Source organism: Pseudorasbora parva, chromosome 6, assembly GCF_024679245.1.
Source record: "Pseudorasbora parva isolate DD20220531a chromosome 6, ASM2467924v1, whole genome shotgun sequence".
Lineage (NCBI taxonomy): Eukaryota > Metazoa > Chordata > Actinopteri > Cypriniformes > Gobionidae > Pseudorasbora > Pseudorasbora parva.
In genome coordinates, this window is record NC_090177.1 from 13,520,791 (window position 1) to 13,545,047 (window position 24,257).

The 24,257-nt window shown below is 37.4% G+C and overlaps 2 protein-coding genes across 3 annotated transcripts in view; one reads left to right on the forward strand and one right to left on the reverse strand.

Moving 5' to 3' along the window:
• The window catches only part of spryd3 (SPRY domain containing 3), a 69,210-nt gene extending 66,941 nt beyond the window's left edge, over positions 1 to 2,269 (forward strand). For both annotated transcript variants that reach the window (XM_067445699.1, XM_067445698.1), the window contains exon 11: positions 159 to 2,269. In XM_067445699.1, coding sequence (XP_067301800.1) covers positions 159 to 293 — 135 coding nt within the window. In that variant the 3' untranslated portion in view covers positions 294 to 2,269. The remainder of the gene's footprint in view (positions 1 to 158) is intronic.
• Positions 2,270 to 3,515: 1,246 nt separating this feature from the next.
• Positions 3,516 to 22,634, reverse strand: lima1a (LIM domain and actin binding 1a). Its single transcript, XM_067445702.1, has 11 exons — positions 22,413 to 22,634; positions 19,944 to 20,095; positions 18,282 to 18,324; positions 15,974 to 16,348; positions 9,383 to 9,446; positions 9,045 to 9,151; positions 7,860 to 7,937; positions 7,136 to 7,181; positions 6,926 to 6,969; positions 6,668 to 6,801; positions 3,516 to 5,037 (listed from the first exon to the last, which is right to left on the reverse strand). The coding sequence occupies exons 2-11, from the start codon at positions 20,063 to 20,065 to the stop codon at positions 4,125 to 4,127; spliced, it is 1,926 nt and encodes a 641-aa protein (XP_067301803.1). The 5' UTR covers positions 20,066 to 20,095; positions 22,413 to 22,634; the 3' UTR covers positions 3,516 to 4,124.
• Between the last annotated feature and the right edge of the window lie 1,623 nt (positions 22,635 to 24,257).

A 24,257-nucleotide genomic window follows, 5' to 3' on the forward strand; every position in this document is an offset into this window, starting at 1 on the left:
GTGTTTACCAGGACTGTCTGATACCCTGTCTCAGCCCTGTACCCATGGAAATGCTGACTCACTCTCTTCCCTCTCCGGCTGTGGAAATGCTGACTCACTGTCGCCCCTCTTCAGTTGTGGAAATGCTGACTCATTGTCGCCCCTCTGTGCTCGTCTAGGTGTTCTTCACCCGGAACGGCAAGATTATCGGCAGAAGGGAGGTGGTGGTCCCGGCCGGAGGGTTCTACCCCACTATCGGGATGCTCAGCAGCGGGGAAAAGGTGAAGGTGGACCTCCATCCACTCAGCGGATAATAAACTAGAAACCTCACACATCGCCAATCACCGCTGTCAGCCAGACTCACCCACAAATGGTCGGAAAAGAGCTAGAAACGTATGCTGAGATTTCGGTTATTTCTTTATTTCTGGTGGCACTTCAAAAAAACACGTGTCAGTGTAACACGTCTAACACGTTCACTCCAGTGCATGTCTCACAGTAAAACATATCTACAGCGTTCACCTCAGCTTTACTGTGAAACCACAGATGTTTAATATTGGGCTTCAAAAGAACTGTTCAAATGGTGAAAATGGAGTTTATATAAAAAGCAGAAAATATTGAATGATATATTTTTAATGTACAAGTACATATGTAAATGTATGTATTGGCTGCTATACAAACATTTATTTAGCAAAATCAATCATAAATATTAATAAACCGATGGATACTCTTTAAAATTAAAGATACATTATAATATTATAATGTTGTTAAAAATAACTTCACAGTTTTCCAAAAGCACTCCCTCTCACAAATGACTGCGAAGGTGATGAAAGCATATTATGGTGGGTTTTTTTTCTTCTTGTGATTCGTTCTGAAATGCGTCATTTATTCAAGTGCCATTTTTCGCTATTATTTCTGTCTGAATATGAGCGGTTGAGGGGATTGTGCTTGCCACTAAATAGCATGAAGTAATTGCTAATAGCGATGTCAGCAGAGACGAGTTGTATTGTCTCCCGTTGTATATCATACACTGTCGTCAGGAAATGGCATCCAACAGCTCCAGAGAGAGAGCAAGACCAGAAAACAACACACCAAATCGGTCACTTCATGTTTACTTGTCTATGAATGCATCTTTACAAACCAATTTTACTTCATTTAGCCTTCATTCTGTTCAGTTTGTGGGTGTTTTATCAAATATATCAGGGCAGTCTAAAAACATGGAGACATTTATTCAGGCATTGTCCACTGTAAAGTGAACTCGTCCGGTTCACAAATGCCAAAAGCACTTTAGGGATACCTCCACTTAAGCTGATAGTCGGATGGGCGAGCGGCCATGATGCTGCCCTCCAGACTCTTTGCATTTTGCACACCTCGCTGTTGCAATAATGCGCTTCCTCTTCCGTTCTGTTACATATCACTTATGGAACAAAATGCTTTCATATTACAGTACATTGACAAATTTAAAATGTAATTATGTCCCTTTCGGTATGGTTTTTCCTTCATGTTTTATATAAATGGTATCTTTCAGAGATATTAAACTTTTCTCTTTATTGCCCTAATTCAGTTGCCTCGGTTTGACAAATTGCATCCTACAATTTACTAGCCGAATGTCAGGACATTGGAATTGGAAAGTCAAGAGGAGTGTATTGCATTGTGGTACACAATGCAGTGTGCACAATTTTGGCATTTTTAGGAGTATTCTATGCATAAATGCTAATGCGATGCACGATATACTGCAGAAATGGAAATGGTATGCTATTTTGAATATAGCCATAGTCATAATTGACTCAAAGAACATGCATCTTTATATAATGGGCTTTAATTTTAGTTTAACACCCTGCGTTTATCACAGACTATTCTGCAACATAATTTTTTTTTCTCAGTGAGAATCATGAGGTTGTTAATGAGAATAATTCACTTTAAAGAGAGGAATGTAAATCACAGTCAACTGAACTCTTCCATTTAGTGGTAAAATGAATATTCCAGATCAGATCATTTAACATAAAGAACGGTTTGTGTTCCAGACATGAATTGACAGCACAGGGAAGCCAAAACCAAATACCTCTATCAGTTAAGCTTATTCAAAAAGCCAAGTGGTTGTCATCTCCAAGATCATCTGAATTCCTCGACTGGAATGTGGTTGCTTGGCTCATAAATGGGTGATGAACGTTTTGGGTTCACACAGTCTTTCTAAAAGAAGACTTGGTTGAAGATGTTGATATGTTGCTCTACTTGTAGCATGCACTCTTTTGCTAATGTGTATATAATAAAGAAATAGTTATTTCCACACAAACTGTTCTCTGGTTGCAGTGAAATTCCTTTTTATACATTTACAATAAACATTAACCCATTTGATCCTACCAGGCATCCTTCGGATGAGACATTAAACCGAGGTCCTGACTCTCTGTGGTCATAAAACATCTCAGGATGTCCTTCAGAAAAAGAGTAGGGGTGTAACCCCTGGCGTCCTGGCCAAATTTGTCTATTGGCCTCTGTCCTTCATGGCCTCCTAATCTTCCCCTTATACTGATCACTTATCACTCTGTCTCCTCTCCACCAATCAACTGGTGTGTGGTGGGCGTTCTGGCACAATATGGCTGCCATCACATCATCCCGTGCTGCGTTCCACTCCACTTTTAGACACGCACTTGCGAACTTCTCTAAGCTCTTCACCCTCCCCACCGCCTTTTTGAGTTCCACTTTGTGAAGTGGACAAGGGAAGTTTATATGGACAGACCCTTGGCTCCCTCTATTCTGACCAAGGGAGCGATTCTAATTCATATGTATGCTTCAGGCAGCTTCATATACCACATTCCAACACGATTGTGACGTCACCGCATATCGTGTTTTATTTACCCCACCACAAACAATTCCGAAATTTTAATTATTTAAAACAACCCAAACACACACACACATATATATATATATATATATATAGAGAGAGAGAGAGAGAGAATGCTGCATTAAGCAATTTCATAAAGGAAAAAAATTCTAATAAATTAACTCCATAGTAGATTCCAAATGATCAAGGGCTCAGGGCGTTCCAGCAATAGTAATGATGCACATCAGAGTGAACAAGACGGATGGAAGTTAGCGGGTGAAGTGCATAATAAAAACCTGGAAAGCAGCACTGGTGGTGGTTGAGGAGATTCCCCCCTTCTATGTAAAGGTCATTGAGTAGGCAGAAAAGCGCTATATGAGCAAATTACGTATTTTACACAGAAAATGTCTACTATAAATAAAGAGAGACACATATACAGTACATACTTTTACTAACATGCGATGTTTATGTAATGGTATGGGTCTTGTTGATAAATTTAACTCCATGCATTTCATTGTAGTTTCTCCACTGGTTAAAACTGATTAAAAAAAAATCAAATCTTATAGCTTTATAAACACTTAAAAAGGCATGCTGTTTGTTTTATTAGCCTATCTGGAGAGTAAAATACATATGTTCACTTTGCTGGGGAAAATATTGGATTAATTGTAGGATCACTGTAGAAAAACAGTTATTAAAAAGCACTCGCTCAATATTCTGTAGTAGTAAATTTATTTGAAAGGATATTTGGTCCCATGATATAAAAAGCAACATTTAAAATAGTTAAATTATACAATTTTGCAATAAAACATTCAAAGGTTGCCAATTCAATCAAATGTTGTACAGCTGGGTGTTTAACAGATAAAGTACATACAAGTGCAGTACAGTAGTGATGATAATAAAAGAATAAAAAAGATGGGTGCTTGAACTAAACTTACTAAGATTGGCCTAATCAAATTTAAACTCTTAAAAGCAATATAGAAAAATTGTTTTAATTGTTTTGGAATGCAAATATTTTGAAATTGAACTGCAGCAGAATACAATATTCTACTCTATTGAAATATAGAAAAGTACCAAACAAATTAAAACTTCATAAAACTAGGCTTGAAGAGACTGTAGGAGCTCTAGTGTATTGTCTAGACTAGAGAAGCCTTCTGAATAACCTGACAACTACTTGGTTTTAGATCATTTACATTTATAGGCACATGTAAAAGCTGAAGACATGAAAAAAATTGCACGAAGACAGACAAAGACCCACAACGGAGACTACATGAAAATTCGCTGGTGCTTCTGGAAAATGAAAGTCCACAGGCATCTAATCAATCTCAAGTCAAACCACATCATCGTCATCGTCGTAATGACGGTTCCTCTTAATGAGGTCCTCCACGGTGACATCAGGGTGATCTTCCTCAGCTTCTTCTCCATCCCAGAAGCCCACATCTTGTGAGGCCTGGTTCTCCTCCGGATCCAGTCCAGACTCGCTCACGGCCGACGATGGAGGACTGTTATCTGGTGAGCTGCATTTCAGTGAGGAAAGTTCCTCTTTCTCCTCCTGATCCATCCTTTCCTCATTGGTTTCACCCTGTTCCTCCTCTTCTGATTGGTTGTTTTCAGTCATGTCCTCGGAAGAGATCAGCGTGTCTGTGGTGGAAGAGACGGGTGACATTACCTCCTCCGAGTCTGGCTTCTCAATTGAAGGCGATCTTTGGCATCTCTTGGTGGGTTGAGTGACTGGCGCAGAGCTGAAGATGGAAAACGGTTTGCTTCTCTCCTTAAGTGAGACGCTCCTGCGAATCTTAGGTAGATCAGATTGGTCTGAGATGCTTGATACCAAGTCGCCCTCTGGAGGCCATTTCGGGCGGATGGGTTTGATGCCACTGCCGTCAGTAGCTCCACACACATGGGTTGCGCTCTCCTCCCCTTCTGACTGAGGAGGCCAGGATATCTTGAGTCGTCCCGTTTCCAGTGGCTTCTCCACCCTCTCAGAGCCGGCCTGTGTTCGGGTCTCTAAAGTGGCCGCAAGCACATTAACCTTTACCAGTGGAGACTCCTCTACCGTTGTGCTGAAGGTTGTTTCTTGAGGTGAGAGCTTCTGCTCCTCGGCACCTTCTCCTCGAGTCTCCCAAAGCTCCTTATGGGGTCGGTGACCGAAACCCTCGTCATAGTTGCCCTTGGCTTTAAACAGCTGGCAGAAGTGTGGCTTGCAGTAGACATTGTTGTGCAAAGAAGCGTAGTTCACCAGACTGTCCAAAAGAGGGCGGCAAAACAGTGAGATATTAGAAACAAACCAAACTGAGCATAATTTAAATACTCGGATGTCCTAAAGCAAACCATTTTAGTGCTGCAGGGATGATATATTTTTGTAGGACAAAACCAGGAAATTTGTTAGCATTTTAGCACTTCTGATTTCATCGTGCTGAGGTCAATGGGATTTTGAATGGGCATTTGGTTAAATGCCTCAATAACTGAAATAGGCCTATGGCTTGTGGTATAACACAAGTTAAAGATATTCCCACTTCCCCCCTCATGATTTTTTCAAGCTTTACTTGCCTTGAGAAGAGTGGCTAAATGGGACTACAGAGGTAAATCGGGGACTTAACTTTTTAACATTGAACAGGTGAACTCATCTACTGACTAGTCTGCTTTAGCAGACTTATTGTGTCTATAAAATCGCATTCCTGCAAACTCAGAGTTGTCGGAACTCTAAAGCTTAATATTGGTGAGGTTGTTGAAGCCATGCAACCATGGTAGTTCATTTATAGCCTATGTTTAGGTTTTTACTGGTGATTGTATTTTGGCTTGAGATTTTTTTTTTTTACTTTAGTTTTGTTAACTGGTAAGAATCAAGCAGTTTTGTTGGTCACTGATAGAAAATGTAATAATGGGTTAAGACAACCAGAATCATGCTAATCTACTTGGCCTACACAAATACATCAACCCTGCTGCAGCACTATACTGTTGGCGAAAATATGACAATAAAAATAGAGGCCTAATACTGGAAGATATTCACAAACATTTCTAACATTTATTTAAAAGAAGAAAAAAACCTGAAATGGCTACATTCACAAAGTTGGTGTGGCTAAGTTATGGCTAAAAGTAACCTATATTTTAATACAAGCGTATGGCTCAAAAACTGTCATACACAAACTGTCTACACAACTAACGTGACACGTCACGAGGCCTTAAAATCGAAATTAATCGACAGGTTAGAACTTTCTGTTCCTGACTGGAGCGCGAGCGTTTGAGTCACGCGCAGACCAGAAAACTGGCGGGAGAAGCCGCGGCAAGGTGATTAGGTGAAGCGATTTACTAGCTGGCTAATCTGTGGACGACGACAATAATGACTGGATATGAAGCCTTCAAATGATAAACACCTCATATCGCCATCGCTGTAAGTTACCAGAATCGCACATAAAATCTGCTGAAAAACTAAGGTTGTGAGTCCTGAAAATTAGAGTTTGGTCTGAACTTTGGTAAAACGACTGTAGGCTATGTAAATAACTATTTATCTTATTTATAACCGTTTTTACATGTTTAATATATAAAATGTTTGAAAATTGCATTTAATTCTGCATATTTCATTAACTAAAATGTTACTTATGCCCAGTTTAATGTCATAAAAATAAAAAAGACATTACTAAACAGATGACGTTTAAAAGATATTCATGTAGTATAAAATAAATTTTTAAAAACAGTAAAAATAAAAAATATATTTTTTTAAAGTAACACTGGCTGTTGGGCAAGCAAATAGTGGACACTCATGAGCACCCCTCTGCATCATAAATTGACAAATGGGAGACTGAACAGTCTTGTGCACTTCTGCTAGTCCACAAAGTGGGCCAGCTGGATCAGAGCCAAGTCTCTTGACCTCACCTGAGTTTGGTGTTGCAGTAGGCACAGCGGAAGCAGGTGTTGTGGTAAATCTGCTGATTCGCTACGAGTTTCTCCAGCGGGTACACGGTCTTAAGGCACGTCACACAGGTTTCACGGACAGGCAAACGGAACATCTACAATGGCACAAAAATGTTTTAGCTAAAGTGACAAGCCATGGCTGTATTTTTTCGATTACACTATGATAAAACTATGTGGTAAATAAAGAAATAGATATTTATTAATTTACCAAATACTCACCCTAACAGATTTAGACGGGTTTTGTTCAGGACTTATAGCAGAGCCTGTAAATGGAGAGAACAGTGATGTTTGACATTGCTGTAAAATAACCTCTAGAGGGCACTGGGATCAAAGAAACTAACAGTACAAACTATCAAAATACTTAAAATAGAGTTGAACCTAGATTAATAATTTCATATCATGAGTGAAAAGGACAGAACAAGCACTCACCATTCTTGTCTGTAGTGGGACTTTTCACAGTGTTGGATTCAGAGCCCTGCAGAGACAAAGAGAAGAAACTTTTACTTCTGGAAAACTGTACAGTTTTCAAAATGGTTATTGTTTTAAAGTGAAACTGCGTTTGTAAACCTTTTTGCTTCCATAATGTGAAATCGGATATTCAACAAAAATAAAAAGCATGAGAATTGATTTTGTCCACCAAAAAAAAAAACATCATCCTTTCCAAGTCCCTGGGATTGGTCTAACGCTTACATCACGTGTCAGAAACAAAACTCCCATTGCTGCTCATATTTCAGCTCTGGGTCTTCCTCAGCACAATACACAGTGATACAAACAGTAACCATGGCGTCAGTTTTTTGCATCAATTAGAGTGCAAATCCTCATTTTTGGCAAGTCCAGCAAAGTAGTTTTTGAGCACAAATAAAACAGCAAATTTTTGACAATACATGTCGCTTCTCAGTACCTTGACCTCTCCTCAAACACTGTTGTAGCTAAGTAGACATTGTTCACGGGCAGCTAATTTGTTGCAAACATATATGACTGAATTTGCTGGCGACTTTTGGCAGTTTAGAATGCCAAACTTTTATCTTTAGAACTTTGCAGACCTGCACTGCATGAAAGGTAATATTTGCACAATAAGGCCCCTGTAAAGATGCAAATGTATTGTGAATTCATTCACAGGATTTGACGTTGCCAAGAGCCTAACAGTTCTTACCACATCAGCACACACTGGTGGCACATTTTCCTTCTGCTTCCCACTGTGACTGCGGACTTCATTGTCTGCTGGTTCACTCTACCAAAGGAACACAAAAAGGGAAAGGTTTGAGCTTGTGCTCCCTTAAAGGAACAGTTCACCCAAAAGTGAATATTTTGTCGTAATGCACGCATCCTGAAGTCATTCCAAAACCTATGACATTCTCCTAATGCAAAACAAAAGAAAAACTTCTTTAATTAATGGTTACTTAAGACCTCAACTTCAAAAGTAGTATTATTAAAATATCATTAAATGGTCCATATGATTATATTTCAAGCTGTATGACAGATGTACATTGAAATATTATCTAGGCATCCTCCCATCCCTCTCTTAAACCAGATTAGCCCATTCATGAATAAATTATTCAGATGGGTTTTGTGAAAATTCATTGATTCTTTCTTTTCAGTTGAATTTTTATACATTTGCATAATGGACATCACTACTTGTTATAAAGCAAAAAAAAGCTAGGGATTTTTAGCCACTTAAAGGGAAAGTTCATCCAAAAATTAAAGTTACCCTGCAGCCTCAAGCCATCCTAGGTGTATATGACATTCTTCTTTCAGACGAATACAATCAGTTATATTAAAAATGCAAAAATCCAAGCCCAAAAAGTTCATCCACCCATTATAAAAGTAATCCATATGAATGTATTAACCCCCTGGAACTGTATGGATTACTTGTATAATGGATGGATGAACTTTTTGGGCTGCCGTTCACAGCCATTATAAAGCTTGGAAGAGCCAGGAATTTTTATATATATATAACAGATTGTTTTCTTCTTAAAAAAAAGTATGCCATATACACATAGGATGGCTTGAGAGTGAGTAAAATGGGATAGTTTTAAATTTGGGGTGAACAATCCCTTTTAAAATATTCCATATGATTTGTGTAAAAAACTTCAGTCCCTGTTCATATTAATCTCATGAAAAAGCATGGAAAATTGTTGTCCACTGAATAAAGAAAGTCGAATTGGTTTGGACCTAAATAAAAAAAAGTAAATGACATCTCTTCCATGTTTTTGAATTTTTGGGTGAAAAAAAAAAAAAAAAGATACAAAGAGTGTTTTGTAGATTGTTGCGGCTGATAAAATCATAAGAAGTTACAGAGGGAGTGTTTTATTGTAATAGGAGTGGGGGTGAAACTCACAGTGGGGGAGGAAGGGAAATCGTGCTTAGTCACAGCTGCCTGGTACATGGCCATTCTGTCCCTGAGAGGGGTTGACTCCACCATTTTGACACCAGAGTCAAGACTTTCTGTGAATTACGGAAGAAATAGAGAATCTGAGTCAGTGGGGTAACTCAGACAATGGGGGAGGGGACGGGGTCAAAGAAGGGGATTGGGAAACAGGAACTTCCACAAAACTGTAATCAGCACTTTCCAGAAAGCTGATTCTTACAGTGTTACAAAAAGGAAGCAGGAAGTTCAAGATGCGAGATCATTTAACAGAAAAAATATTGTGTTTAGTGGTGCATTTGATTCTGTACCTTTATCTCCTGGTTCCATATTCTCAGATCCACTGTCTCCTGGTCTCCCAGGTTCTTTGGACATCTAAACAGACAAAGAAACGTGTGTTAATAAAGAGTGCCAAGCACAGAACAAAGACAAGGAAAGCATTAAAAAGTCCTTAAAGTCACTTCACGGTGATGCATTTCAGGATATTCAATAAGAAACATAACTGATTTCATGAAGACTTTAAAAAGTCAGCGCCAGTGCAGATTTGATCCCATTTCCCCTCGCTCTCCCTGATAATTTCTTGTTTCTCTATACTGTCAAGTCTATAAATTACTTTTTTTTTAATTAAATATAAATGTATTGAATATTTAATAGCAAATTGGCTCATCCATCTTCATTGTATATAAACAATTATTAACTGTTATAAAAGATTTAAATAAAAGCATGCCGTGATTGCCAAGTCATTTTATTGGCTGGCATACAAAAAGAAAAACCCTCAAATATCTGACCTCTTCATAAGCCTTATTCTGTGCAGGATGAGTTACGGCCCAAAGTTTAATACTCTGGGACGGGTAAGGGGTTTGTTCAAATCCCCTAACCCTAAGTATGAGCTAAAGTAATAATGATGCTTACTTTAGCAAACAGCACTAATGAGTAAGGTGACGAGACATTTAAAGCCATGACAGCAGTGTTTAAACATGTCTCCTGCTCAGGCTGGCCAGTCCCTCCACTGGCATCAATAATCCCCTAATGAGCTCTGAGAGAGCCGTGGACAGACACCAGCGTCTGGCTTTACTGCCACAACAGCTCATGCAATTCTACACCCCGTGGACTGAGACCAGAGCAGACCAGTGGGCAACAACACTGTTACGAAAATGACATTAACCCAACAATTTGGTGCCGGCTATATTGTATTACCCGTCATTAAAAATATAATTAATACATTTTTTTTAAAAAAGAGCTACTTTTGTCACAATGTTAAACTTTTCCGTAAGATGATTAACTGGAAACATGTTGGTCTATATATAAAGTTCATGCACCATTTTACTGTAGTGGTATTGCTTACTTCTCGGCTTTTGTTTCAGAAAACGACAGACAGTTAATCAAAAACATCACAAGCATTTACTTTTCAAGAAGTGCCTAACACATTGTGCAACAACGCTGCAATCAATCCCAGCACAAAACACATCCTCCAAAAAGTATCCACTGTATCCATTGCCATTGTTCTCAGGAAAGCAGCACGACAGGAACTAAAACTGACATCATCCCACCCAACAGAGAGTTTCCACATGTAACAATATCAGTATCGATCTGAAAGCCATGCGTCTTACCTATTTAAAATCAGACAGACAACAACGGGCGGTCCGCAGTGATTCCTGGAGATTTACAGAGCCGAGTCTGTCTGACTAAAGCCCGGCAGTGCTCTGAGAGCAGATTAAAGACGGTGAGCATGCCAGTGTTTTGCTGGCAGCAGCGGGAGAGATGGAGAGGGGGAGGGCTGAGAGGCTGGGGTGGGGTAGGCAGCTGGCTGAACCTCTAAATCCAAACGGGGGGCTGAAACCGGCCCACCCCCCAATCATGGATTAGCCATCAGCGGGGCTGTAAGGGGATCCAGGCGGCCAGGCATCAGTGCAGCGTCTCCAGGCTGGTGTGCAGACACCAGGGGAGCGGGAAATAAACACAGTACAAAAGGCAAGGGCAGCACAGCCACAGGGGGCATCAGCCCAGACAAAAGACCCTTTATTAATCCAAAACACACAAAAGATAGGAACATATGAGCCACGGCCTGCCAAAAATGAGGAACGTCCTTATGTTATCAGAGAATAAAATCTGTGACAAAAGATGAAGTTTACTATACCACATCTATATATAATCTTCGCCTTCATATCTCTTTTAATATGCTTTCATTTTATTTTATCCTTGAACTAAAGTGCCAATTATAAAGATTATTAGTATCAATAATTAGGATTATTATTACGTCACAGAATTGCTTGAATGCAGAATAATCTTGTCAGTCTGACTATTCATTATAATGATGTTTCTCGAGTAACGAAACATCTGCGAAAGTCTAGAGTTTCTTACGAAATGCGTCCACCCTACAGACTCGGCACATCGTCACGTCCGATCATATCTAGAACGTCCCTTTATCAGCTGCTTTTACAGTCAGTTCAACTCTCGAAGCACTCCAAATGTAACATCCAGTGACATTCAGAAAACAAATCTCTGCAGGAGATTAAAAAAAATAAATGCTGGAGGAGGTGGAGGATGAGTTCACTTATTTTAGTCAGTCTCTCTCCCTCATGACCATCCCTCAGGTTAAAGGAGAGAAGTTTGGCTTTGATGAGAGCAGAGAGCTTGAACCCAGCAGCGATCATGTGGACGTTTATCTCATGACATCAGCCCCCCAGTGAGAACCGCAAAGACTTTCAATGAGAGCAGCCTCATCCCTGTCTAATGATGGAAATGTCTTTTGAGAGGTGGAGGAGTTAGGGTTTAACCATAAAATGAAACTGTGGCTTTGCATGAGGATTAATTAAATCCATTTATTTGAGAACTGCTGCGACCAGATCACCGAGTCAGTGAGCTGAACTAAAAAAACGAATCAGTGAACGGTGCACTAATCAATTAATTACTGTCATTTAATTACTTTTCCCAAAAAGTAAAGGAAGGGTAACACAAAAATTAAAGTACAGGATTACTCTTAATTTTATTAGTTACTTCTGATGTGACCAAATTAAATACTGTATATAACAATTCTACATAAAACAGAGGATATAATATCTAGTGTGAAAATGTTTGTTTTTAATGTAACCTCCTTTTAAAGGTGCTCTGTGTACATTTTAGAGGCATCTAGTGGTGAGGAAACTGCAACCGCTCACTCCTTACTTTCAAACCACATAGAGAAGTTACCTTGGCCGACACAGGACAAAGATTTAGTCGTCTGAGACAGTAGAGAGTGACTACCGCTCTGTAGATAAGTTTGTCCGTTTAAGGCTACTGTAGAAGCATGGCTGCGCAAAATGGTTACTTCACTGTAAGGGGACACGTGGTGTATGTAGATAGAAATGGCTCGTTCTAAGATAATAAAATAATGGGTCATTATGTAAGGTATTTATACAGCACTGAAAACATAGTTATGTATATTATATTGCATTTCTGTCTATAGCTCCTCATAAATATTACACACTGCACCGTTGTAGTCTGTAAAGAATAATTTATGCATTTTTATATTTGTTTGAAAGTAGTAAAATAGCAGTTTCATGTTTGTATTGTTCAAATGGTCGAGGTTTATATGGGATTTAGAAATGAATTACCAATAAGCGATTCAATACTTTTTTTCAGAAAGAATTATTAATACTGTAATCTGATTACACCGTTGAAAATGTAATTAGTAGCTAGGAATTACTTACTTTTTTATGGTAACTTACCCAACGCAAGCAGAGCTGGGTAGATTACTTTAAAATTGTAATTGGTTACTTTTGGATTACTTTTAAATGTTTATCACATTGATTTGAGTAGAATAATCTTTGTAATTGATATTTAAAAAAAGAAAGAAAGAAAATTTCCTTGCTAACAACATGAAGTGCATTAAATACATCAGGGTTTCCCAGACTGGGGTTCATGATGGAAATGCAGGTGGTTTGATAGTTTAATGAAAAGCTATTAAGTAAGTAAATCATACAAGTTTTCAAATTAATAATTTAAAAATAAAACAAGTTTTAAAAAAGTCGTTTTTGTTTTGTTTTTGTATTGTCTGCATGTCATGTGACTATTAACTGACATCAGAGAACTGTGAACTAAATTACATTTTTGACCTAAAATACAAATTAAAATCTTAGGGGAACTTTAAGTAAATATATTAGGTAAAAATTACCATTCTGTAAATCCAGTGATCAAATGTTGTTTGTTTTTTAGTGATAGTCACATGAGTGTCTGATCTGTGTGTCCAGTTCCACAAACCTGGAAGACCTTCTGAAAGTTTACAGGCAGCGGGCATTTTTAGAAAGGACAGTTTAAAAGATAAAAAGTGGTATGAAGAATAAATTAATTATGAATATTTGGCTGCCACTGTGAGAATTACATTAAAAAAATCTATAATAAAATGTACTGTAGTGTTAATTTGCATTTTAAAATGTAATCTAATTATTTACAAGTTTTTTGTTTTGTTTTTTGCAATCTGATATTATCAAACCAGAGTACATGTAATCAGTTAATAGCCAGCACTGTTCACAAATTCATAGCACTGATTCAGTCCTAAAAAAATAAAATAAAACAAAAATCACAGCAGCTGGAAGTATTATGCTTTGGATTAGGGATGTGAAAAGCCCCTAACCCCCAGTATGAGCAATAATGATGTTTGCCTTAGGAAGAAGCATAACTATGGTGTGGGGATCAAAACATTGCTCATTGCATGCTGGGACGTTTTGAACCACTGGTGACAGCAAAATATATTCAGCTTCAGTCTTTCCCTCTCCTCCACCCACGCTCCTTTTAGCTTACTTTTTTTCAGATAAAATGTTGGCCACGATTCCCTTTGCAGTCCACCAAACAAGAGACACCATTGTGTATGGCGAAGTCCCGGTTTATTTTAAACACATAGCCTTTGACTGTTCCAAAAAATTTGATTAAAGAAAAAACAAAATTTCAGATCAAGACAAGACGTGACTAAAAAGACACCACAAGAATGTTCATCTCATCTATAACCACACAGACAATCAGGGGTTCAAATCAGTGACGTACAATGGATCTAGTTTAAAAAACAACTTTAGAATAACTAAATTTGTACATATGATTATTGGGACCATTGTGATGAGTTTTGAATGCCGATAACAAGGACTTGTGGGTGTGGTTGCAAATGTATTCCGAGTGATTTTTAGTTGCTGCTGTTTAGTTACTAAGGTGTTCTGATTGGTTGCATACATGCTCAAGTCACAAGAAGCCACTCCCATTTCTCTATGATGTTCAATTTACAGTTTTTGGCCATTTTACTGTCTGTCTAGCAAAAATCATGATTCTAATCACTTAGAAAAGTATACTGTAGCATTACAATTTACATGCCAAACTTTAAAACTCAGAGATAGCTTTTAAACAAAGCGCTAAAGTAACATTTTATACAAAGTTAGAGACAAACTCACAATAGTCGACCTGCAAGCCATTTAACAGACCAGTGAACCCACTGAAACCTCAGAACACAGAGCGATATGAACTGAAGCACACTGGTGTCTTCATGAACGCAGACCATGTGATGCACAGCATGACCAGTCTCTTGAACACAAGCAGATATCCAGCAAGCAAAACAGACATTGTTTACCATTTGAGTATTTTGTTTTTTACCAAAATACTGTTTGATCAAGTCGTCTTGAAATCAAACTCTTACTTGCATTTATTTAAGGGAAGATATAATGGAAGAACTTCTATTTCATTATACTAAAAGATTGATCTAATATGTACACAACACAGCTTTCACAGTGCAAAGCATCCTTCCCAGTCCACCTAGAATATTTATGAATATGAACTATGAGCAAAAAAATGGCTATTCATAAATGTTTAAGGTTGGGAGGATTTTTCTCTTTTCTTTTTTGAAAGACATTTCTGCTCATTAAGGCTGCATTTATTAAATAAAAAATACAGTAAAACCAGCAATATTGTGAAATATAACAATTTTAAATAACTGCTTTATTTTAATATATATTTTAAAATGTGATTTATTCCTGTGATGTCAAAGCTGAATTTTCAGCATTATCTCGCCAGTCTTCAGTGTCACAGGATCCTTCAGAAATCATTCTGATATGATAATATTCTGCTCAAGAAACATTTATTATTGTTAATGTTGAAAGCATTATGTGTTGCTTAATATTGTTGAGGAAATCATGATACATTTTTGCATTTTGCAATTATTCAATTAATAAAAAGTTCAAAAGAATAGATTTTTTTTTAAAATGGAGACCTTTAACATTCTGAATCTCTTTACCGTCATTTTGGATCAGTTTAATGTTAAATAAAAGAAAATTACTGAACCCAAACTTTTGAATAGTACTGTCTGTACAAAACAATTAATTAACATAGGACCACCCTTATTTGCATATCAACACGTCAGTGTTTACAAAGGTTAGCCAACCATAACAGAGGTCATTTACATATAGGGAAGTCCTAAACCTACAGTAGTCAAATCTGGTTTTTAAATGTGTCAGAGGTCAGGTAAAAATGGTCATGAAAAACTATAATTTGACTGTTTTGGTCCAAGTGGCTTCAAATTAACATTTTAATTTAAAAGTAGGGAAAATTACGCAAAAAAAAAAAGTTTAATTTTTAGAATTGCACACAATATAAATTCTTTAATACACAACAGACATTTTGGTGAACAATTCACCAAGTACAACATTGGAACAACATTTCAGTCAACCAATCATATTTGAGAGGCAGGTTTACAGTTTATCTCAAGTTTAGGCTTACAACCAAGGTTAAGGCTTTTATATCAGTGTTATTCACCTTACATTTAGGGCTTAATGTTCAGACGGGAATGTTGTTCCAGGACAATCACAGGGACCAAGAGGCGCTATCTAGCAAACCAACACAATACCTTCAAATAATATGTACCAGTTTAGATAATTAGTTGTACTTACAGTGTTGTGAATGGTCTCTCCTTTCTCAAACATCATCTTCAGGCTGTTGAGAGGCACAGTGGGCTTTTCGATGGACACAGCCCCGGGAGTCTCCACATCTCTTTGCGTCCACTTCTCCATTGGCTGGTCACCGTGGCTCAACAGCTGGGCCTCTGTGCCGTCAACAAACCGGACTTCTGTGGATTCCAGTGGAGTGTCAAAAGTGGGATCTGAAGGCTGCGAGCTCCTCAGAACAGAGTGCTGCTGATGGTTCTCCTTCTGTCTGGAGTGCTCTTTGGGTTCTGGAGAGGTAGGCGTATCGGCTGGTTGTTCCCAGAGCTGCTTTAGGGCACTCAGATTGCCGTTGCGCAGGGAAGGAGTCGACTTCTCCGGAGACTGTATCCGGAGAAAGAGAATTTCAGAAGAGTGTTAACTCCTTTGGTTTCTCAACATTTCATCTTTAATCTTGAGACAAGACAAAAAGGTACAACGACATGTTCAGATACAGCCATTTCATTGTTGAGTTTTGAAAGAGACAGCGTTAAACTGAAATTCTGATTTAAAAATCTATTTCTGGAAAATATTAATGATCCAAAATGCATTACTCACTGAGGCCTTCAAACAAGGAAAAGCAGTCAAGAGAATTAAAAGATTGAGGATCTTGTCATTAGTTGGATTAGTAGTATTTTCTTAGAAAAGGTGGCCTACAAAAGCTTCAGAAACCTGGCAAATGAAAAGGAGTGGCTCCCTCAGTCTGTGCTGGTTGAAATGAGGAAAGGAAAAAAAATGCAGCACCAGATGCTAGTCTTTTGAAACTATCTGCATGAGGGAGTTAAGCCAACCCCCTTACAACAGGACAGACAAACCAGGAAGAACATAAAAAGGGGAAGTAGTGACAGGAAACGGGAGAAAAGAAAGTTTGTGAAAGACATTACATGCTTAGTAATAAATGTACATTTTAATTTTAAATTAAATATAAACTGAAAAAAATCGGATAATAAAATTATTGTAAAAGTATCAGCGTCAAACATAATCCATATTTCTCCTGTATGCTCACAATACAAAATCAACTAAAGCATGTTATTTTGACCCTGGTTCTGACCCTGCATGCTACAACAGCTCAAATACCTCTGGCTCATGTTAACTACTCACATTCCAGGCAGAAGTTATGAGGCCTGACATAAACACGCTAAACTGTCTGCCAAAACATAATGCAAGCCTCTCGCAATGGGGCAGAAATCAAAACCTTTCATTTAACACATTTAACAAAACTTCAATGCAAAGACTATACATGACGTGAACCAGCTGCGGTCTCTTTTAAATACAGTCAGGTAGCTCATACCTACATCCACATCGTCATTTCTGCAACTCCTTCATCCTGACAAACACTAACACTCAAAGTGAAGCTTCCTTGAAGTATTTATGAAGACACACACACTGATTATTCAGGAGGGCACAGATTGAGTGGACCAGTTATGTAAAGCACATGGGAATTACCTGCAGATTAAGACTTCTAAATAAGGATTAAGATGACTGGACACTGACTGCATGAGTGTCTAAGCAGCAGCAGTAGCTCAAGGTAGTGTTACAGATAGACAGATAAACAGTTGAGTCATTATAACATAGATAGATAGATAGATAGATAGATAGATAGATAGATAGATAGATAGATAGATAGATAGATAGATAGAGTTATTATAACATACAGACAGACAGAGGAGTCATTATAGACAGACAAGTCAATATAACAGCTAGACAGACAGACATACAACTCTTTAAAGATAGATAGATAGATAGATAGATAGATAGATATTATAACATACAGACAGACAGAGGAGTCATTATAGACAGACAAGTCAATATAACAGCTAGACAGACAGACATACAACTCTTTATAGATAGATAGATAGATAGATAGATAGATAGATAGATAGATAGATAGATAGATAGATAGATAGAGACAGAAAGATGAGTCATTATAGACAGATGAATCATACAAGTCTTTATAGATAGATAGATACAGACAGATGAGTCATTAGACAGACGAGTCAATATAACAGATAGACAGACAGACAGACAAGTCGTTATAGTCAGACGAGTCCATATAACAGATAGACAGACAAGTCATTATAACAGATAGACATAGATAGATAGATAGATAGATAGATAGATAGATAGATAGATAGATAGATAGATAGATAGATAGATAGATAGATAGAGTCATTATAACAGAGAGAAGAGTCATTATAACATAGAAAGACAAACAGGTCATTGCAGATAGACAAGTCATTATGCATTTGATTGAAAAAAAAAGATGGGGACAACTCACTTTTTTCTTATCTAAACCTGTTTCTTCTGCTGCTTTCTGGTACCTGAGAAGAAATAAAGAAGAAAAATAGTTCACTCAACCGTTTTCTAGCCCTCAAACTCATGAAGAGAAGCAAGTTTCTGTGCATTTAAAACACCATAATATAAATATTTAATAAAAATTTTATTTGTATGACTCCGCAGATGATACGCTCTCTCTCACCCAGAGACACAAGTCAAGACTTCCTAAATGTCACATTAAAGCTGAGGGCTTTTCACCATTACTGATTTGCTTCAAGGAGACACTCAAGCATTCAGCACATGATATACGCACTTCTGTTTAAATGACAGGAGAACATTCAGAAGGTCAATGAAGCAGAAACATCAGGTCACATCAGCACTTCAGCATGCTTAGACAAGTCTCCACGTTATCCTGAACTCACAAAAAGCAATGTCGGCCTAGTCAAAATACTAGGCTGCATCTCCTTCCAGCTGCCTTAAAAACTAAAAGATCACTTTTAATCATTGGTGGCCTCTAGTGGTCATACGTAGCAGTGCAAACAACTGGACTGTCTTGATTTCACTTCTAGTTTTATTTTTATGACAAGTAAAAAAGAAAACTTGAAAGCTAGCCTGAAGGGCTTTCAGATACACCGACCATCTGTTGGAGGGATTTTTTTAAAAATCCCAACCAACGCAAGCAGGAAGTTCAATCTGATTTTCAAAGGAAATCCAAGGCATTCCAATTCAAACTAACTGCTGGCTTTGAATGTAGGTTAGTTGGAAAGAAACATAGATATAGACAAGTTGATCATAGTCTTGTATGTACCGTGATAAAACAGTTAAACTGTTTAAAACTACTAAACACTATTTATTTCCCACATCTATAACAGGTCAGTGATCAGATTACAAACTATTTAATCCTTCACTTTGATTTCTTTGATTCTCTCTAATTCAGCTGGCAAATCTACAGTTTTGAGGATGTGGAAGTCATTGATGCATGTGTAGAGAGGAAGCCAGAGGCAGAAAGCTGGAAAAGACATCAGAAAAATCTGACAGGAGATGCACTGGAAAAACTCCAGACGCTTGGAGAAATTCCTTTACACAGGAAACACACCGACCGAGAGCCAACAAAGATGCTTATAATGAGTCGGGCAGCAGACATTCAGCTGTAAATCAAACACGTACAGTGCGGTTCAATGTCTGAGACATTTCAATATGGAACTTACATTTGGAAAGTTTTAGGTTTCTGGAAGAATTTTTAAAACAAGAAACAAATAAGAACTTAACACTCGTCAATTTTTAAATGCGGCAAATTTGTGCTTTTGAACATTCAAATTTTTATTCTGATAATATTATTTGTGCTTAAAAATGGTATTACATTTTATAAAAACAAAATGGATTATTTTATTAGTGGTCTCTGTCTGGCTGAAGATTTGACACCACTTTCATGGTGAACAAAAGAATGAAGAGAAAGAGAAAACATCCCAATAATGTTGGAGCAGAGGTTTGAACATCATAAACCAATTTAGAACAAAACGCTTTTAAAACAGAAGGGCCTTGTAAAAAAGGTTGTGAAACACCGTCTAAAGAGTGCTAAAAGGGGTGCTAAAGTGAAAGCAAATAGGAGATTAAATGACAAGTGAGATCAGCTTAAGATGTGCAAATCCTGTAATTTGCTTACTTGGAAAATCGCTCAGCAATGGCCGTGTTTTTGCCTCGCACACCAACAATGGAGAGCTCTTTTGCTGTAACTCTCAAGGACTGCGAGGCCCATTGCCCGCGGTGAAACGAACTGACAGCCATCTTGCTATTGTGATGTCTTCAGTAGGATTTCTGTAAGGACAGAGGCATTTAAAATATGCAAATCAAGACTAAACAAGTTTCAACACTCCCGATAAAACCAGACCAGGGGTTTTCAACGTTTACAGATTCAGTGAACCCCACTGCAAATATGGCAGAATTTTTTTTTTTTTTAACAGAATGCACATTAGAGGTTAACTTAATGTTTTGTACAATGCATTGCACTAAATATATAGCAATCATCCACTTATACTGAGGCCTGTTGCATGAAGCTAGCCGAACAAACTCTGCGTTTCAGAGTTATCTGGATTTGTCAAGTTCAACGGTCTCTCAAAGCTCGGTATAAACGTTCTCTGTCAACTCGGGTTTAATCTAGAGTTTGTGATTTACTCTGAAGTGTGTGCACCTGAAAGTGTGACGCGTGCAGCAAACAGCCAATCACAGTGTCCGTTTGCTTCACTTCTCTTCTGAAGTTTGAGAGATCATTCTGAAAATTATCATTAAAAATGTAATGCATTTACAAGGCAGGAATAAACACTGCTGCTGAAAGATGATCCGACTATATCAATGCATGATGGGAATCAAAGGAATATGCCTAATAGTTATAGATTTACAAAGAGCTCAAATGAATTTGAAAAGAATTATGAATTCATGCATTATATTTATATTCATTTTTTATAATAAATATATGAATATATTATATTAAAGTAATTAATTCATATAATAAATAATTAGCGCAAAAAGAAAAGCAATTTTGTCTCTAAAGTTTGTTACTATATACTGCTTTAATTTGGAACGAGAGATACAACGAGAGTGTGGCGTTATTGCATCTTTACTTGCAGCTGATTGGTCCAGTTTAGGTTTACGATGTCTAATTCAGAATAAAACCTGCTCCAGAGCAGGTTAGCCATGTAGTGTAAATTAGTATGGGGATGAACACTGATAAAAACCAATCCACCGTCTTGAGCTCGAAAAACCAGAGTTTCCTCAAACTAATCTCAAACTTACCTGGGTTTCAACTGAAACCAGCTTTGTGCAACAGGCCCCTGAATTCAACCATGTGATTGCATAAATTAAACGAGTCAAAACATCTTCAAAACACCTGTGGAACATCAGAAAGAGGAAGAAACTAGTTTTCCCATATTACTCTTGAAATGAGTCATTCGGCGCCGGTACACAACACCTGTAGCTGCTCACCTGAACATTCAGACATGCTGTGACTTATGCCTGATATAGCAGGAAACAGTGGAGCAATATTCTTATCTCACATGATCTCATGTCTGTTAAGGTTCTCACAAAATCCGCAGGAAACAGATCATCTTAGGGCAAACACAAACCTGTCCTTACCCCTGTCATTAATATAATACACAGACATGTTCTGATTAGGTTTCAGTATTCTAATTAACCAGCATTTTATCTATTTAAGCATGTTCTCCCACCCTTTAAACCAGAGCGGATGGCTTTGTTTTGGGTGATGCAAGAGGAAAAGCATCAGCTGAAACGTCAGTGTCCATATTACTGAAGCTGCTGACACAGCATCTGAGTCATCATTACCTCAGATCACTCATGCATCATGCTTTACAGTTACATACAGCCATAAACAGATCATGCCTTGAAACGTTTCTTTATTTGGTAAAGTTTTATTAATCTAAAACGTCTCAGGGGTTTGTTGTATTAAGACATTAGGATGTGACTCCGCAGATGATACGCTCTCTCTCACCCAGAGACACAAGTCAAGACTTCCTAAATGTCACATTAAACCTGAGGGCTTTCCACCATTACTGATTTGCTTCAAGGAGACACTCAAGCATTCAGCACATGATATACGCACTTCTGTTTAAATGACAGGAGAACATTCAGAAGGTCAATGAAGCAGAAACATCAGGTCACATCAACACTTCAGCATGCTTAGACAAGTCTCCACGTTATTCCCAGACATTATCCTGAACTCACAAAGTGAGTTAATACAATAATACAGCAATGTATGTGCGCATTAAACACGGTTATATGACCTCAAATCAATATTTAGCATTATGCTACATAATAAAGCTCTCATATTTTTTAACACAAAAAACTGTAAAACTCAGCATATTGATGTAACACAGAATAAAAGACAGACATTTTAAATGTTTTTCCCCATTACAATGTGCTCAAAAGAAAGCTGTCCCTTTTAAATGTACTCAGCAAGTTATCAAAATCAGACACATATGGCTGGTGGGACCACTGAAAAGACAGTAAAAAGTAGAAAGCAGCTCAATCAAACCAAATCCATGCAAACACAAGAAAAACAAGCCTTATGAAGACATCAACTAAAACACAGGCTCATGAAACACAATAATATAATACATACTTTTAAATTTGCAGTCTATCAAGCCTCCTCTTGGAATCTTTCAGTGGATGTGCTAGGAGTTTACTTGTTGGCCTCTCGTCCTCTCAATGCTCTGAACTCTCTGCTCACTCTCGCATTGTTGAGTGAGGAAATATACTGCCTCCTCTCAGCCAATGGGAAGAGAGCTGCTTTGCACCTAGCAGGTAATGCCCCTCCCACTTCAGGGCTCAGCAATTTATCATCAGACTCTCAGTAGAACAGACAAAAGTGAGTCAACAGCGCTTCAGCTCAGTCTGGGAATCCCGCCGGATTCCTGGAAGTGAGCAAAAGTCCCCACCTCCATGTCCAGCTCATATTTCACCAAAATCAAAAGAAAAAAATGCATTAGGACAATAAAGATTTATTTATTTATTTATTTATTTATTTATTTATTTATTTATTTATTTATTTATTTATTGGTAATTCACATTTTTAAATATTTTTTTCTACTTAGATTATATAATCTGTATTGATATACCATATACCAAAAACTGTGGGAACACAAAGCAGTGGTGTCTCACAGAGGAGCCTCTCCAGGGGTCTTCAGGCACTGGATCAGTTTCATTAATCCTAGTCACATGGAAGTCTTGCTTGAGAATAGGAACATTCCACAGTGTAAGATTACGCCTTTCAGAACATTACAAAATATTATTTATTTAAACATACATGTGTGTGTCTGTGTGTGTGTTCATATATATATATATATATATATATATATATATATATATATATATATATATATATATATATATATATATATATATATATATATATATATATATATATATATATATATATATATATATATATATATATATTTGTATTAAAGAACATTACATGTATTTAAGAAATATTTAAACATATTACATTAAACAAACATAGATACAAATGTGTGAGTGTGTGTGTGTATATATATATATATATATATATATATATATATATATATATATATATATATATATATAATTTTTGTGTATACAAGTATGTACTTGCATGTGTGTGTATTTAATGTATACGTGTGTGTGAACGACATTGAAAACCCATTCAATGAAGCTCTCTACCTACTGTTCTTGAGCTAATCTGAAGGCCACATTAAGTCTGCAGTTATTAACTCTGCAGAAAGTTGGCAACTTCAGCGCACTGTGCACCTCAGCATGCGCTGACCGCTCTCTGTGATTTTACATGGCCTACCACTTCGTGGCTGTGTTGCTGTTGTTCCCAATTGCTTCCACTTTGTTATAATACCACTAACAGTTGACCGTGGAATATTTAGTAGTTTGGACATTTTCATGAATGGACTTATTGCACAAATGGCAACCTATCACGCCACCGCGCTTGAATTCACTGAGCTCCTGAGGGACTCATTCTTTCACAAATGTTTGTAGAAGTGTCTGCATGCATAGGGGCTTGATTTTATATACCTGTAGGCATGTGTGTGTGTGTGTGTGTGTGTGTGTGTGTGTGTGTGTGTGTGTGTGTGTGTGTGTGTGTGTGTGTGTGTGTGTGTGTGTGTGTGTGTGTGTGTGTGTGTGTGTGTGTGTGTGTGTGTGTGTGTTCTACAAACTGTTTCCTTTGAAGCTTAGTTGCTGCACTGTAAAAAAAAGATTAGTCACTAGAAAATTTTAATTGGAGACCTTTTTTTACAGTGTAAGTTCACATAAGATAAAAATAAATTTAATAATCAATTCTAGAAAAAAATAATAATGAATAAATATTCTGAAATATGTTGTTGTTTAGTTCTCCTATAAATACATGAATAAAAATATCAAATTAAACATCATAGTACTGAACACTTTAGCCCTAAGCAAATTTCCTCGTCCACAGAAT

What these genes read in the sequence shown, in the direction of transcription:
- lima1a (XM_067445702.1), bottom strand. Translation starts at nt 20,065, where the DNA reads ATGGCTGTCAGTTCGTTTCACCGCGGGCAATGGGCCTCGCAGTCCTTG. An exon ending in CAGGTTTAGATAAGAAAAAA is followed by an intron (nt 16,349 to 18,281) that starts GTGAGTTGTCCC and finishes CTCCGGATACAG; the next exon opens with TCTCCGGAGAAGTCGACTCC. An exon ending in ATTTCCCTTCCTCCCCCACT is followed by an intron (nt 7,938 to 9,044) that starts GTGAGTTTCACC and finishes TTCCTTTGGTAG; the next exon opens with AGTGAACCAGCAGACAATGA.